At 51.1% G+C, this 13,649-nt stretch overlaps 6 protein-coding genes across 6 annotated transcripts; 3 read left to right on the plus strand and 3 right to left on the minus strand.

The window, feature by feature from the left end:
• Positions 1-8: 8 nt before the first annotated feature.
• On the plus strand, positions 9-817 carry CMQ_189 (myb DNA-binding domain containing protein; the record flags this gene model as incomplete). Its single annotated transcript, XM_014313811.1, has 2 exons — positions 9-464; positions 686-817. The coding sequence occupies 2 exons, from the start codon at positions 9-11 to the stop codon at positions 815-817; spliced, it is 588 nt and encodes a 195-aa protein (XP_014169286.1).
• Positions 818-2,226: 1,409 nt separating this feature from the next.
• On the minus strand, positions 2,227-3,297 carry CMQ_112 (2-dehydropantoate 2-reductase; the record flags this gene model as incomplete). Its single annotated transcript, XM_014313734.1, has 1 exon — positions 2,227-3,297. One exon carries the CDS (start codon positions 3,295-3,297, stop codon positions 2,227-2,229), a length of 1,071 nt encoding a protein of 356 aa, XP_014169209.1.
• A 664-nt stretch (positions 3,298-3,961) lies between these two features.
• On the plus strand, positions 3,962-7,631 carry CMQ_264 (DNA repair protein rhp26; the record flags this gene model as incomplete). The annotated part of the gene is made up of 2 exons (XM_014313886.1): positions 3,962-5,276; positions 5,338-7,631. The coding sequence occupies 2 exons, from the start codon at positions 3,962-3,964 to the stop codon at positions 7,629-7,631; spliced, it is 3,609 nt and encodes a 1,202-aa protein (XP_014169361.1).
• A 385-nt stretch (positions 7,632-8,016) lies between these two features.
• CMQ_177 (40S ribosomal protein s14) lies at positions 8,017-8,682 on the minus strand (the record flags this gene model as incomplete). The annotated part of the gene is made up of 4 exons (XM_014313799.1): positions 8,017-8,168; positions 8,220-8,380; positions 8,476-8,548; positions 8,616-8,682. 4 exons carry the CDS (start codon positions 8,680-8,682, stop codon positions 8,017-8,019), a joined length of 453 nt encoding a protein of 150 aa, XP_014169274.1.
• A 915-nt stretch (positions 8,683-9,597) lies between these two features.
• CMQ_8 (60S ribosomal protein l7) lies at positions 9,598-10,686 on the plus strand (the record flags this gene model as incomplete). Its single annotated transcript, XM_014313947.1, has 2 exons — positions 9,598-9,798; positions 10,060-10,686. The coding sequence occupies 2 exons, from the start codon at positions 9,598-9,600 to the stop codon at positions 10,684-10,686; spliced, it is 828 nt and encodes a 275-aa protein (XP_014169422.1).
• A 361-nt stretch (positions 10,687-11,047) lies between these two features.
• Positions 11,048-12,042, minus strand: CMQ_46 (iron-sulfur cluster assembly accessory protein; the record flags this gene model as incomplete). The annotated part of the gene is made up of 2 exons (XM_014313985.1): positions 11,048-11,452; positions 11,515-12,042. The coding sequence occupies 2 exons, from the start codon at positions 12,040-12,042 to the stop codon at positions 11,048-11,050; spliced, it is 933 nt and encodes a 310-aa protein (XP_014169460.1).
• Positions 12,043-13,649: the final 1,607 nt, after the last annotated feature.

Here is a 13,649-nt window from a genome sequence, read left to right on the forward strand (position 1 = left end):
CAGACGACATGGACATTTCCGTTTCTAGCATGTCGGAACTCGAGCATAGAGAGATTGGGTCCATGCAGCAAGCCTCCATGGGCGCATATGCTCAGGCTGGGGCTTCGGGCACGCCACAGCAGACATCAGCACATCTCCCCCCGACGCACCACCATCATCGCCTGCCCGACACTGGCCCGCCGACAAAATTGATGCGCCATGACATAGATGGAGGGGGCGGCAGCGGGGGAGGGGCCCTCAGTGTCGTGGGTCAGGTCGGAATGCCACTTCCGGCTCCACGGCCCCGGGGTCCGAAACTGAAGTTTACACCGGAAGACGACCAACTCCTCATCGACTTGAAGGAGAATAAGAGCTTGACTTGGAAGCAGATCGCCGACTTTTTCCCAGGGAGGTCTAGTGGCACTCTTCAGGTGCGATACTGCACAAAACTGAAGGCGAAGACGACCCAATGGACAGACGAGACGGTGAGTGAAACAACAGCTCCATCCTTCAGTTTCCGATATGACGCCATCTTGTGTCCCCTGGCTCTAACAAGTATGAAAGGATCAAAAGCTTCAAACTGCTCTTCAAGACTACGAGAACGAAAAATGGAGAATTGTTTCCACTAAAGTCGGCACTGGGTTTACTCCTGCTGCCTGTCGAGAACGAGCCTCTCAATTACTTGACGTGGGTTTATAACAATCAGCGTCTCCGCCAGGACTTTTGGCTTCTGGGTCAGGAGACACCACGATCTATGCAAGGCACCAGCATCATCAATCCCCCGATGTTGGTAGCGGAATGTACAATCATCAAATATAGCAGCGTTGTCTATGTTTGATTTGTCGAACGACAAAGAAGGACATGCCACTTTCGGATGTCGTTCTCGTGACGGAATGTGTCCGTTTCAAGACGAATCCGTATTACTGGTACCGTGTCCATATTATCCCAGATAGCACGAAACTAATCACATGATACTTCCGGACGATTTTACAAGTCCCGGGGTATGACTTGGGGGAGATAGGGGTGACAGCTTCGGTATGATGAGGAGGCGCTTACCGGTCACTTGGATATGATATATGATTTTCTGAACGTTCACAGGGTGGTAATGTCAGGATATGTCATTCGGCCATCCCTGGCGTCTTTGGTCTGGGGGAATGGTGTTTTCTTGTTCTTGCGTTAACGAAGGAGGGGTTGGTTATGTTTCCTTTACGTTTTCTGTCTTGGTCTTTATATCCCCTTGTCTTATCCTAGTTTCGTTTTATATAGAGCCATTATAATTTGCTTATATACTAGTATCCTATCTCAATACTGACCTTTTCATGTGTTGCTCTTGACTTAAGGTCGCCGTATTTCAAAGGCTGGTGTAAGGGCAAGCTTCGGTCAATCGTGCTTATCTTCCTCGACGAATCTATAAGGCAGCTTCACCCAGGCGCTGAAACCTGACAAGAGGGCAGTTACAAGCTAGAGAAGCCTCCCGAATTAGTATTGTCGTGTGCGCCGGTCACAAACATCCCTGCCAGCAGCCAAATCGTATCTGGTACAGAGCACAAGACACTGCTTGAAATTGAGAGTAATAAGATGACAACGGCACAGAAACGGCACCTGATAAGAGTTACCTTCGAGCTTTGGACTGTAGAATTTCTCAATATTGGTCCACTTGAGTTTGAGAGGTCTAAGAAGCCTCCTGTCAGTCAATATTAACTGGAGCTTTCCAAGCATAAAGACATAGCCAACGAAGACAACGCCAATGCAAATAACACCGGTCGCGGGAAACTGCGTTCAGTGAAAGTATCTACATAATGAAGTCATTTCGCAGCTGACAAAAGACAGCCCTTTCGTAATACCGTGGAGCTTACGGAGTATGATAACGAGAAAATTATGACTTACCATGGGATCCTATTAGGTACAGTAACTGTCATCGTGATGGGCATGAGCCACCGGGAAAGTTTAGGGAAGGCATGAGTCACTAACCAAAACCTGTGGCAATTCTAAGGCAGCTGGACCATCGAATACGACAGATGGACAAGATCATAGATTCGGGTGGTACTGACGAGTATGTCGGCAATGAAAATAAAAGGCGAGAAGGCTTGCCACAATGCGTATATGGAATGATTTTCGATCTGGATTGATTGGTTTACAACTGGCTATGAGCCATACTATCTCCAGAAGACTGAACGCTCGATTTATGCTTTTATAAATCTATCTCCTAACCACAACAGGTTATATTAGTGTCCCGTAATGCTTATCTCAGCCGATAGAAAGATGCTCGCCAAGCTGATCTCTAGTCAAAGAAGTTCCCGACTCAACCAGCTCTATCAATGCCGTGTGGTATGTCACGTCGACAGTTTCGGCAGAAACGTCATCGAGACCTAACAGATAATCGGCAGTGTCGACAAACCACCCATTGAATTCCCTGACCTCTGTCGTTCTTCCCATGCGGGCGTCCTGTAGCATGGAGCTTGTATTATCCTTGACTACCTCCCCAACGTCATAAAGCATCCGACCAAGGTTTGGAACGCTCAGTCGCTCAATCAAAAGGTGACTGGAATCTGCAGAGACATCTTCCAGAATTCCTCGGCTGTTGGCATCGTACTGTACGAGGCACTGAAACACACCGCTTGCCTCTTCAATGAGTCTGTCCATTATGCGAGATACAGTATCGCCGTCCTCGCTGCCTGAAAATAGGTCGCCATTTTTGCACCTCAAGATGGTTGTTAAGGGATTGATGATGGAGTTAACCACAAGCTTTTCCAGCTGCAAGACCCATAACTCTGGCCTCTGCGCATATCGAGTATTCAACTGAGGAGCTTCGAGGAGTTGCTTGACCAGATATGACGAGGAAACATCTTGAGAAGAATGGTCAGTGCCGACCGGACCTACGACAACGCCCGCTGGAGATGCGTGTATGCTTTCAAAGGGACCCAACGAGACGACGCCATGCATAACTATGCAAACAAGCCACAGCGGATTCTGGAGATATTGCTGCCCTTGACGTTGACAGCAGTACCTTGCCCTGTTGTAAGCTGAGCCATGAGGGGGCCAGAGCTTATTCATGCCATTTTGAGCAAACGCCACAGTTGATTCTGGTCCAAGATAACGACGAAGCCAGTCTGCTTGTGCCAATGAGTTTTGGGCCTTGGTGGCAATAATGAGATTTTGGATTTTTGAAGGGATGCCCCCGACAGTAGGAGTGATCTCTCGGGCCTCTCGAGGCCACGGCGGAGGTTCCTCAGACCACATTTCAACGTCGAAATCAACCAGAGGAGCAGTTTCGGCACCGCCGTGCTCCCGTTGTCCTGATTGAGATAATTGGTGCATGATTATACCAGGCCTGGAGTGCCAATCCTCAAGTAAGCTTTTGCGGTGAACGACGAGTGTGATAGGTGGACGATTGGGAAGTTTGGCCAGCGATGAGGCAAACAAGCGGCCGAGATTCCCAATGCCCAGTATATAAATGCGAGATGGGTTGCTATCTCCCGAAAGCTCCGGCGTCGTTGCTGCAACGGCAGTTTTTTCAAGCGTGGTCGCTTGGCACGCGACGGCGTGTTCATTAGGTAGAACATCTTCTATCGTCCATCTGTAGATCTTCGGCCCGAAGGATTTGTCTTTGAGAACCTTTTGAAGCCACGTTGGGCAGCTACCATGCTTCATACTCGAAAGGTAAGTACGAACCCTTTTGTGCTACTTGTACGAGTGACACTAAGATGGCCTGAGGAACAGTGTTTCCGCTTGCAGTAGGAGGAGCGAAGCGAGTACAAATTCAAGATCGTCATACTCTTTGAAAACATATACCGCAACTATGAGTCAGTCATTGGTGAGTGCTCAATGCCCATCAGCATCACGTGTTAGCGCGAAAGGGCCGCGACTTACGGAGCGCCACTGTGACCCCACTCGTCATTTTTGGCTGCATCTCGTCATATCGCATCAGCAGGGACAGTCCTAACCGCGTCCCAGTCGTGCAAATCGCATACTCAGGCCAGATATGGACTCAATCAGGGACATTCGATACGGGGGCGATGCCAACTCCTCAAGGTCTGGGACAAGAGAGCCGGCAGATGGCCATGTCTTCAATAGCGAACCGACAACTCTGGACGAGGAATCCACTATCAAGGCTTTGACTGAGAATGTCCGTGACCAAGATGATATTGAACGGGATATTTCCCGGAAGGCAGAACTGGCTTTAATTGAGTCAGAAGACAGAAGAGACGAGAAACGTATCGAAAAGCTAGAGGCCACTAGGACGAAGCTCGAGGAACAAAAAGGGATATGCCGGCAACGGCTTGCCGGCACAGCTTTGGAAAATGTGGCACTGAAGTCACGCCTCGAGAGGGAAATTAGCCAAATCATTAAAGAGGTGGAATCCACCGACAAAGATCTCGCCGATTTTCGCAGGCGAATTAGCCAAAGACACTTGAACCAAGAAGATATCTCTCATTCCGAAGTTACCAATTGTGGAAAGGGTAAAAATGCGGGAAGTCAAAGGCTTCCTAACGAAACACAAAGAGAGTACTTGATACGTACAGGGAAAATTACGCCATTTTCCAAGATCGGTGGCACGCGTTCCGAAGGTGTTGAAGGTGATCTTGCCGACGTCATCCAAGACGCAGAAGATGAGGCTGCTGCCGAGGGATTGGTGGGACAGGCTTATATTGATGAGCCTACATCACATCAGAACCTTCGCCTGCCTGGATTCTCCGAGGGAGGTCGCACTACTCCCGACGCGCAGATCTCAGGAGCTGAGGCCGAGTTTTCTCTTAGGCCGCGGAAGAAGCGAAAGACTCGACCGGAAGCAGAGATAGATGACGCAAAGAAAGATGAAGAAGAGTGGTTGCCGACAGTGAACACTGGGTCAAGCCCTCCATCTGCATCTGATGATGACGATTTTGCTACCGAGTCTGATTTGACGAGCCAGACGCGTCCCATTTCCCGAAAGAAGAAAGCCAGGACGTCAAAGGTTGGGGAAGGCTTTGACGAAACGTCTGATATCAACGGGGTTGACGACGGAAATGAAGCCATGTACAAACGACGTCTAGAGGACTGGGTCGGACGTAGAGAAGCCGCGCGCAAACGGCGCAAGGACACAGAGGACCTATCTGTCGAGAGCGAAGATGAGGAAGAGTGGTTCAAGCCGTCTCCCGACGGGCCAGATCACATCTTTGAGAATGGACTCAAGCTTCCTGGCGACATCTACCCATCCTTATTTGGCTACCAAAAAACGGCCGTTCGCTGGCTAGCTGAGCTTTATGACATCAAGGTCGGCGGTATCATTGGTGATGAGATGGGACTAGGAAAGACAGGTCGGTTCCCGCGTACTACTCTCTGCATGTGTTGTATTGGCGCTGACCTTGCTGGCTTCAGTCCAGCTTATCTCGTTTGTGGCTGCCCTCCACTACAGCAAACGCCTTGACAAACCTGTGATAGTCGTCGCACCCGCCACTGTTCTGAGACAGTGGGTGAACGAATTTCACCGTTGGTGGCCGCCTCTGCGGGTATCGATCTTGCACTCCTCTGGTAGTGGAATGCTGAATGTCCACAGTGAAGATCTCATTGAAAAAGATGAAATATCGTGGGGCGGAAGTCCCCTAAAACGCGGTTCCAACGTGGCGGCCAAGGCAATCGTGGACCGTGTTGTGCAGCACGGTCATGTTCTCGTCACAACCTATGCTGGGCTTCAGACTTACGGCGATATTCTGATCCCAGTAGACTGGGGTTATGCTGTGCTGGACGAGGGACATAAAATCCGGAATCCGAACACTGCATTAACCGTGTATTGCAAAGAGCTGCGCACCCCCAATCGGATTATCCTCTCAGGAACGCCCATACAGAACAACCTCACCGAGCTTTGGTCACTCTTTGACTTTATCTATCCTATGCGCCTTGGGACTCTTGTCACCTTTCGAAACCAGTTTGAGATTCCGATCAGGTTGGGCGGCTACGCAAATGCTACAAATCTTCAGATAATGACAGCCCAAAAGTGCGCCGAGACCTTGAAGGATGCCATCAGCCCATATCTATTGCAGCGCACCAAGGCTGATGTCGCAACGGATTTGCCCAAGAAGAGCGAGCAAGTTCTGTTCTGCAAATTGACGGAATCTCAGAGACAAGCTTACGAGCTATTTCTCAGGTCTGATGAAATGAGCGCAATTCTCAATAGGGCACGGCAGTCCCTATATGGCATCGACATCCTCAGAAAAATTTGCAACCATCCGGATTTGGCCGAGCCGCAGCTGAAGCACAAAGAGGGTTACAACTGGGGAAGCCCGTCCAAATCTGGGAAAATGCAGGTTGTGAAGGCGCTGCTACAGATGTGGAAGAGATTTGGCCACAAAACGTTACTCTTCTGCCAAGGCACACAGATGCTGGATATTCTGGAAATTTTCACCCAAAGCCTAGGTGATATTCAGTACTTGCGTATGGACGGCAAGACTCCGATCAAGGACCGACAGACTTTGGTGGACCGGTTCAACAACGACCCGCAGCTGAACGTCTTTTTATTGACAACCAAGGTTGGTGGCTTGGGTGTAAATCTTACGGGTGCTGATCGGGTCATCATTTTTGACCCTGATTGGAATCCATCAACAGATGTCCAGGCACGTGAAAGAGCCTGGCGTCTGGGTCAGAAACGGCAAGTAACCATATATCGTCTCATGACCGCCGGAACCATCGAAGAAAAGATATACCACCGGCAGATCTTCAAACAGTTCCTTACCAACAAAGTGCTCAAAGATCCAAAGCAACGCGCCTCATTTGGTCTTCACGACCTACACGACCTATTTTCGCTAGGCTCGTACGAGGATGGAGTTACAGAAACAAGCGAGCTTTTTCGAGGCAATGAAGTGCATATTACACCTTCAGGGACTAGGCGGATGATAACACCAGGTCCGGGCGCCGTACCCATCGTCACAATTGGGAAATCTACACCTCAAAGTCTAGACCCGATAAGGACCGCCAGAACTGGAAACTCAGATGAAGAGGAAGGGAACCTCCATAGCATCGCTGGCGTAGCTGGTGTTGAGGAATACAAACAAGAGGGCAAGGCGGAGGCTGAGCCGACCTCCGAGGAAGACCAACTGATGAAGGGCATATTTTCCCAAGCAGCCATCCACAGTGCTCTGGAGCACGACCAAATTATGAGTGGAGGCGGCAAAAAAGTCCAAGCCGACAGACGCATCTTGGAGCAGGAAGCCAATCGTGTCGCTTCCGTTGCAGCTACCCACTTGCGACAAGCTGGTGAAGACGCGCGACTCGTGCCAATCGGTACCGTTACGTGGACGGGAGAGGTCGGCGACGGTGGGCGTCCGCGAAACATACGTCGGGGCCGTACGGGACCAAGTTCGACAGGGATTCTGGCCGGAATCGCCGACAGGCAAGGCCTCCAAGGGAGCCCAGGTAGCCGGGGTAGCTCCCGGTCAGCTACGCCGGATCGCAGGAGCAACAAGCTGGCAAGCGATTTTGAAAAGATGATACCGAACTTCATCCGGCGACATGGCGGTAAAGTTCCATCAAAACTCTTAGTGGATCACTTCAACCAGTATTGTATCGGAAAGGAACAGGCCAGCGAGTTCAAAATCGCTTTGGACAAGGTAGCAAAGATGGAGAAGGCTGGCTCGAGCATGAGAGCCATTTGGTCATTGCAACCTCGGTATCGCTGAGCGTGAGCTTGCTTTGAGATACATCAGACCTGGGACAGAGCAGGCAGTTATCGAGGTACCGCGGTACTTGATTTGTCGTTCTATTTTGCGGGCTTCTTACTAGCTATCGGTTGTATGAGTTTTAGACAAATCTGTCCAACTTCCCCCTTCCTCCTGCTAATTTACTGTGGTTGTGCCAGAAGCAACATGTGACATTAAACATTCAATGGAGACCAGGCGACAATGGCCGTTCCCCTCGGAGATGTCAACACCACAAAACACTATAACCCGAAGATTGCATGTCTTAATAACATACTAGCCGCAGCCCAAAGCCGAGCCAGAGGACCGCATTCGCCGACCAATGGACCAGATAGAAAGAAGCAAGCCCGTGACAAGCCTTTGTGAATCACAGACGACGACCACGGCGACCACCCTTGCGACGAGTGGAGTCAGACGGCGTCGGCGTCACATCCTCGATACGGCCAATCTTCATGCCAGACCGAGCCAAGGCGCGGAGTGCCGACTGGGCACCGGGGCCAGGAGTCTTGGTGCCGTTGCCTGGAAAATGTTAATTCGGCAAGCTGAGTAAATTGGCGAGAAGAAGCTTACCTCCAGTGGCACGGATCTTGATGTGGAGGGCAGTGATGCCCAGCTCCTTGCACCGAGCCGCAACATCCTGAGCAGCCAGCATAGCGGCGTACGGGGAGGACTCGTCGCGATCAGCCTTGACCTTCATACCGCCAGTGACACGGCAGATGGTTTCGCGGCCGCTACAACCATCCATAAGTCAGCAATTGTTCTTGGCTGGCCTCTCAATGCACCCATCTCCCGTTGGCGCCTCCGGTTGAGATCGTCCAGTATTTACCTCAGATCGGTGACGTGCACGAAGGTATCGTTGAACGAGGCGAAGATACGGGCGACGCCGAAAACAAGCTCGCCTAAACGATCACTGATTAGCATCTCTCGACCGGTCGTCTCTTTGACGGCCTCGTTTCGAAGGCCTACCTTCACGAATCTGGGGGCCCAGGGAGATGTTCTCCTGGGCGGGCTTCTGAGTCTTCTTCGGCGGCATGATGGCGATTTTTGTCGGGTTGGGCGAGTCAAATCGATTGTCGTGTCTGTTGGCGTATGAAAAAAAAGATGCAGTTGAGGTGCGGAAAAAAATTGCTGTATTGGTGGAGGGGTGCAGCCGCAGAAACGAGGCGGTGTACACTGGCAGGAACGAAAGACACTGAGAATTTGGCAGGGCTACAGTGCCCTAGTGTGACTACTGCTTGTGGGGTGGGTCTGTCAAGCCTCTAGGGCAAAGCCAATTTCCTGTCTCGGAGAGGATAAGAAAAGGAAAAGTTTTTTTTTTTTTTTAACAATCTAACATCTCTATCTGCAACCTCTTCGACAGACGAACGACGACGAGAAATCCTTCACAATGGCGTCCACATCCACGTATGGCTTTCCTTTCCAGTTGATTTCGTTTTCTTGATATGCTGTCTTGGTGTGCTTTGGCACGTCGATGGAGTTGGAAAACCGCCTCTCGCAGATAGTCGTGGTCCTCTGGCTGGATTGCCGCCTTTCACTTCCCCTTAACCTGCTGGCATTGCACCGCCAGCAGTGGATATATGAAAAATGTGTGATCCAGCGCCATCTGTCCGACACCTCTCCCTCTGTCTGAGAATTCCCAAACAGAGAGATGTTATGTCGGGTGTTGAAGACGAAGACGACCTTAACTGGTGTATCTTCTCTTTTAATTTTAGTGCCATTGCACTCGGTTAGAGATAGGGCTTTAGGGCACATCTCACACTGATATTATGAGCATCTACTCTCGATACTTCTCGAGGTGTTGTCGGGTTGAGCTTGCGGCACTCATCGCAGAGGATCCAAAGTCAAGACGGGTCAATTCTGAAAATGGATTGATTGCTTGGTTGTTCCTCCGCATATGTTGTGTGCAATCTCACCGATTAAAATCAGGATTGAGTCAGCTACCGCGAGAATGTCGCGCTTGAGCAACAGTTCTCCACCAGCGCTCTATTTCCATACCTCGTCAGGTATGCTGGACTACGTACTAATCTGGTTTGACAGTACCGTGCCGACCAACGAGCAAATCCTGGTGCCGGAGACGCTTCTGAAGAAGCGCAAGAGCCAGGAAAAGGCCCGCGCCGAGAAGAGCGCCGAGATTGAGAAGAAGAAGAAGGTTAGTTCTGTCGCATGCGCTGCCACAATCTTTGTGCGTCCCGTCTTGCCTTCTGGCCCGCCTTTTGCTTCCGCAGAAGCGGTAGTCGGCAGGGAAGATGGAGATGTAGAAGACAATGATGCAAGTCATTTTTTTGCCAACTAGACTATGTCCATGCTGTTGCAACTTAACCATCTTTCGGGTCTGATGTCGATATAAGAAATAATTGTTGTTGTCGTCCTATTAGCTTGGTGATGCACTGCTAACTGGCCCATCACTCAGGCAAACAAGGAGAAGCGCACCGTCATCTTCAAGCGCGCCGAGAAGTATGTCCAGGAGTACCGTGAGGCAGAGCGCGAGAAGATCCGTCTTGCTCGTGTCGCCAAGCAGAGCAACTCGTTCCACGTTCCTGCCGAGAACAACCTGATTTTCCTCATCCGGATCAAGGGTATCAACAAGATCGCCCCTAAGCCGCGGAAGATCCTCCAGCTGCTGCGTCTGCTGCAGATCAACAACGGTGTCTTCATCCGTGTCACTAAGGCCACTCAGGAGATGATAAAGATTGTCGAGCCGTGGGTTGCCTACGGCTACCCCAACCTGAAGAGCGTCAAGGAGCTCATCTACAAGCGCGGCTACGGCAAGGTCGACAAGCAGCGCATTGCTCTTACGGACAACTCCATCATCGAGGCATCGCTCGGCAAGTACGGCATTGTCTGTATCGAGGACCTCGTCCACGAGATCTACACCGTCGGCCCCAACTTCAAGCAGGCCTCGAACTTCCTGTGGCCATTCAAGCTGAGCAACCCCACTGGTGGCTTCCACGCTCGCAAGTTCAAGCACTTCATTGAGGGCGGTGACCTGGGCAACCGGGAGGAGCACATCAACGCTCTCGTTCGGCAGATGAACTAGATGCTATCCAAGTAAAAGGGAGATGTAGGGCGCTGTTCTGTCGGCGGAGAACCCCCTTCAGACAGTATGCAGTATGTATGGCGTTTTCGGGGTCAAAACCACTTGTTTCTTAGGGGTATGTTGAAAGATAAACAATCAATATCTATCATGAAAATGAGAAAAGGAGCCCGTCCGCCTCCCTATACAACCGCTCTTTGTCCGCTACGTGACCAAAACGTAATTACCGCACAACAAGCACCGCAAGTATCGGAGAGGTCTAAGCCGTTCCTATAACAGGTTCTAACACAGATGATTCCTGTCTAGCGCGGCATAACTCGTACAGGTGAGGGGAAATTGTGACAACCCCCATTCTTCCGGCTCCTTATATTTTGATGTCGAAACTAGTGCCACAGCCACAGCTGCTTGTAGCAAGAGGATTGTCGACTATTTTGAACTGTGACCCGATCAGCTCCGTGGTGAAATCAACTTTGCTTCCGTTAAGCAACTCGAGGGAGGGAGTGTCGAGAACGATTTTGGGCGCAGACATCGGATCTGTAGATTTAGGCGCCATCTCCATGTCATCCGCAATGTACGCGAATATGGTGTCGTCCTCCCGTATTGCTGGCGATTCCGACTCGGCAGATGATGTTGGCGGGGATGCAGGTAAAGTATCTGGCAGCGTAATGAGGCTCATGAGGTACTGAAACCCGTGACAGCCGCCGCTTTCAACTTGAATTCGAAGCGCCAGCCGTGGGTTACCATCCTTCGTCATGACTTGAAACAAGCGCTGGGTGAAGCTTGGTTAGCTGAACTGCATGCATCAGCGGGAGACAGTAGATAGAAGCCTACCTTTGCCGCCCGCGGCGTGATTTCTAGCCTCATTTCGTTATCTGACTCGTCCAATTGAGGGTTTAGGATAGTTTGGGTGCTGTGACTGGTCTGCGTCGAAGAAAAGCTTCTTCTTTGGCGAAACGATGATTTGGCAGGAGCAGTAGTCAGGGCGGTGCATATGGGGGGGAAACGTCCGCCCTGATGAGGTTTGAGGCATCGCCATTGAGACGGCTGAAGCCCGACATGCGGGCGCGCGTGTATCGACAGTGCCCTGCCAACATGGCGAAGCAGTACAGAGGATATCCGTTGTCGCTGATGAGCAGCCACAGCAGCGACAGGAGTCGTTGTCGAGGGCGATGTAGGCGTTCGCAGGAAGTATGACGGAAGCAGGAAGTCGAATACGGCGTGAGCCGGTACCGGGTTCGGTATGACCACTGGTGCCTTGGCTTGCCGGGCAATTGGCCAAGCGGCAGAGCTCGTTGCCGCACTTTCAGCAAAGGGTGATGCCCATGCTGCCGAGTGGACACGACGTGCTATGGCGGCCATATTTGCTCAGAGTTCGAGGGGATTTTGAAGTGTATATTTGTAGTGGCTATGGCACGAGCCAAGAGGTCCTTTCCGGGTCGCACCGCTGATAGAATCGACTCTTCAATGGATGTGCAAGCTTGATTTCGGATGCTCGATTCATAAGCAACAACCAGTATTACCGTTGTGTACGCAGTACAGTAGGATGTGCAAAACTTTTGGATCTAGCCCCGCATATCATTATGTCATCATATGTTGAGATGAATACATACACGTGACACATATTGTGTAAGTGAGTTTTCCTACTTTTCAATTGGCTGACATTGCGATGACGTAAAATGCCAGTGTCTCGGGAAGATGCATTCGACAGTCACAGCCGTCGAGGGCTCAGAGGGCCTGGGAATCGTGGCTTTTTCTGAGATTTCAAGTAAATTGCGTCCCCTAAATCAACATTGCTCCTTGTATTGCACATCCGTAAGACGACAAAAGCCTTTCCACCAACAGGTCGGGAGGGAGGTATAGCATATTCAAACGGAGTCTTGGCAACGGACAATCAAGGCTGTCTTTTCTGAAGACGGCGACTATTAAGTGTGGGGGTGTGGGGAGTTGAGCTTACATACGGGATCGTTATGTGTACAGTTCTTGTAAGTATCTTCCCAAGATGGCCGGCTCGCCAGACTCTGCCAGCTGTTCGTTTGTGACAGTTACTGCGAAGCACTCGGTTGGCGTATCCCTTATCTTATATGTCTGGCGATTGGTATGCCACTACAACCGCTCATAGCCATGAAATGATTGCACCTCGGCAGTTCTCTGGTTGATCAGCCTGACCCTGCATGCCGCATGGAGACGGGACGCGCGTGGGCGCCATGAAGCCGTGAAGATGATTGAGAAGAAAGGGAATTACCGTTTGCTAAAAGGGAGGATGGCTAGCCAAGCCTGTAAGAACACCTGCAGTCTCTCAGCCAAACCTCTATACATACCCTCTCCATATCCCAATGGCTGGCAAAGTCGAACATGTGATGCTTGAAGTCCGTATTGCTGAGGCGGACGGCCAACCTGGCGGCGCTCTGTAGTTTCGCCAGGCCTGACTCGACGGTTTCGAGAGTGCGGTTAATCTTCTGACAGGTTCTGTGTGACAGGTGCGTCCATGAGAAGCTCGAATGCGAGATCACAGCGACTGTCGACGACGTCAGGATGCCGCCACCGAAAAACATCGCCAGGGCCCAGAGCTAGAGCTTGCCGTATATCCAGGAATGTCTGAAAGCGAGCATGCGCATGCGTCCGGCTGTGGACCTCAGCATCACGCGACTAGTGCCGTTAGAGGGAGACGATCTGAACGGTCACTTCTGCCCAGGGGCACCCGTGTAGCTGTGAACGGATGGGTACTGTACCGTGACCGTACTGTTTTCGTTCCCGATGCTGACGACTGCCTGCCGGAGCGCTGGACCGATAACGAGGAGCAAGCCGACGGATGGAGCGGTGCATGTTCCAGGTAAGCTTGCATGGCCGTTGTTGGCTGGCTGGCTCTCGACTGAGAACGAGAACGGCTCTGCTGATGAACAGGACATTTTGGCGGCGGCTCCCACCTGTGCATCGGACGGAGCCTGGCACTGCTGGAGATCAACAAG

This window comes from Grosmannia clavigera (genome assembly GCF_000143105.1).
Source record: "Grosmannia clavigera kw1407 unplaced genomic scaffold GCSC_179, whole genome shotgun sequence".
In the NCBI taxonomy this organism is placed as follows: domain Eukaryota; kingdom Fungi; phylum Ascomycota; class Sordariomycetes; order Ophiostomatales; family Ophiostomataceae; genus Leptographium; species Leptographium clavigerum.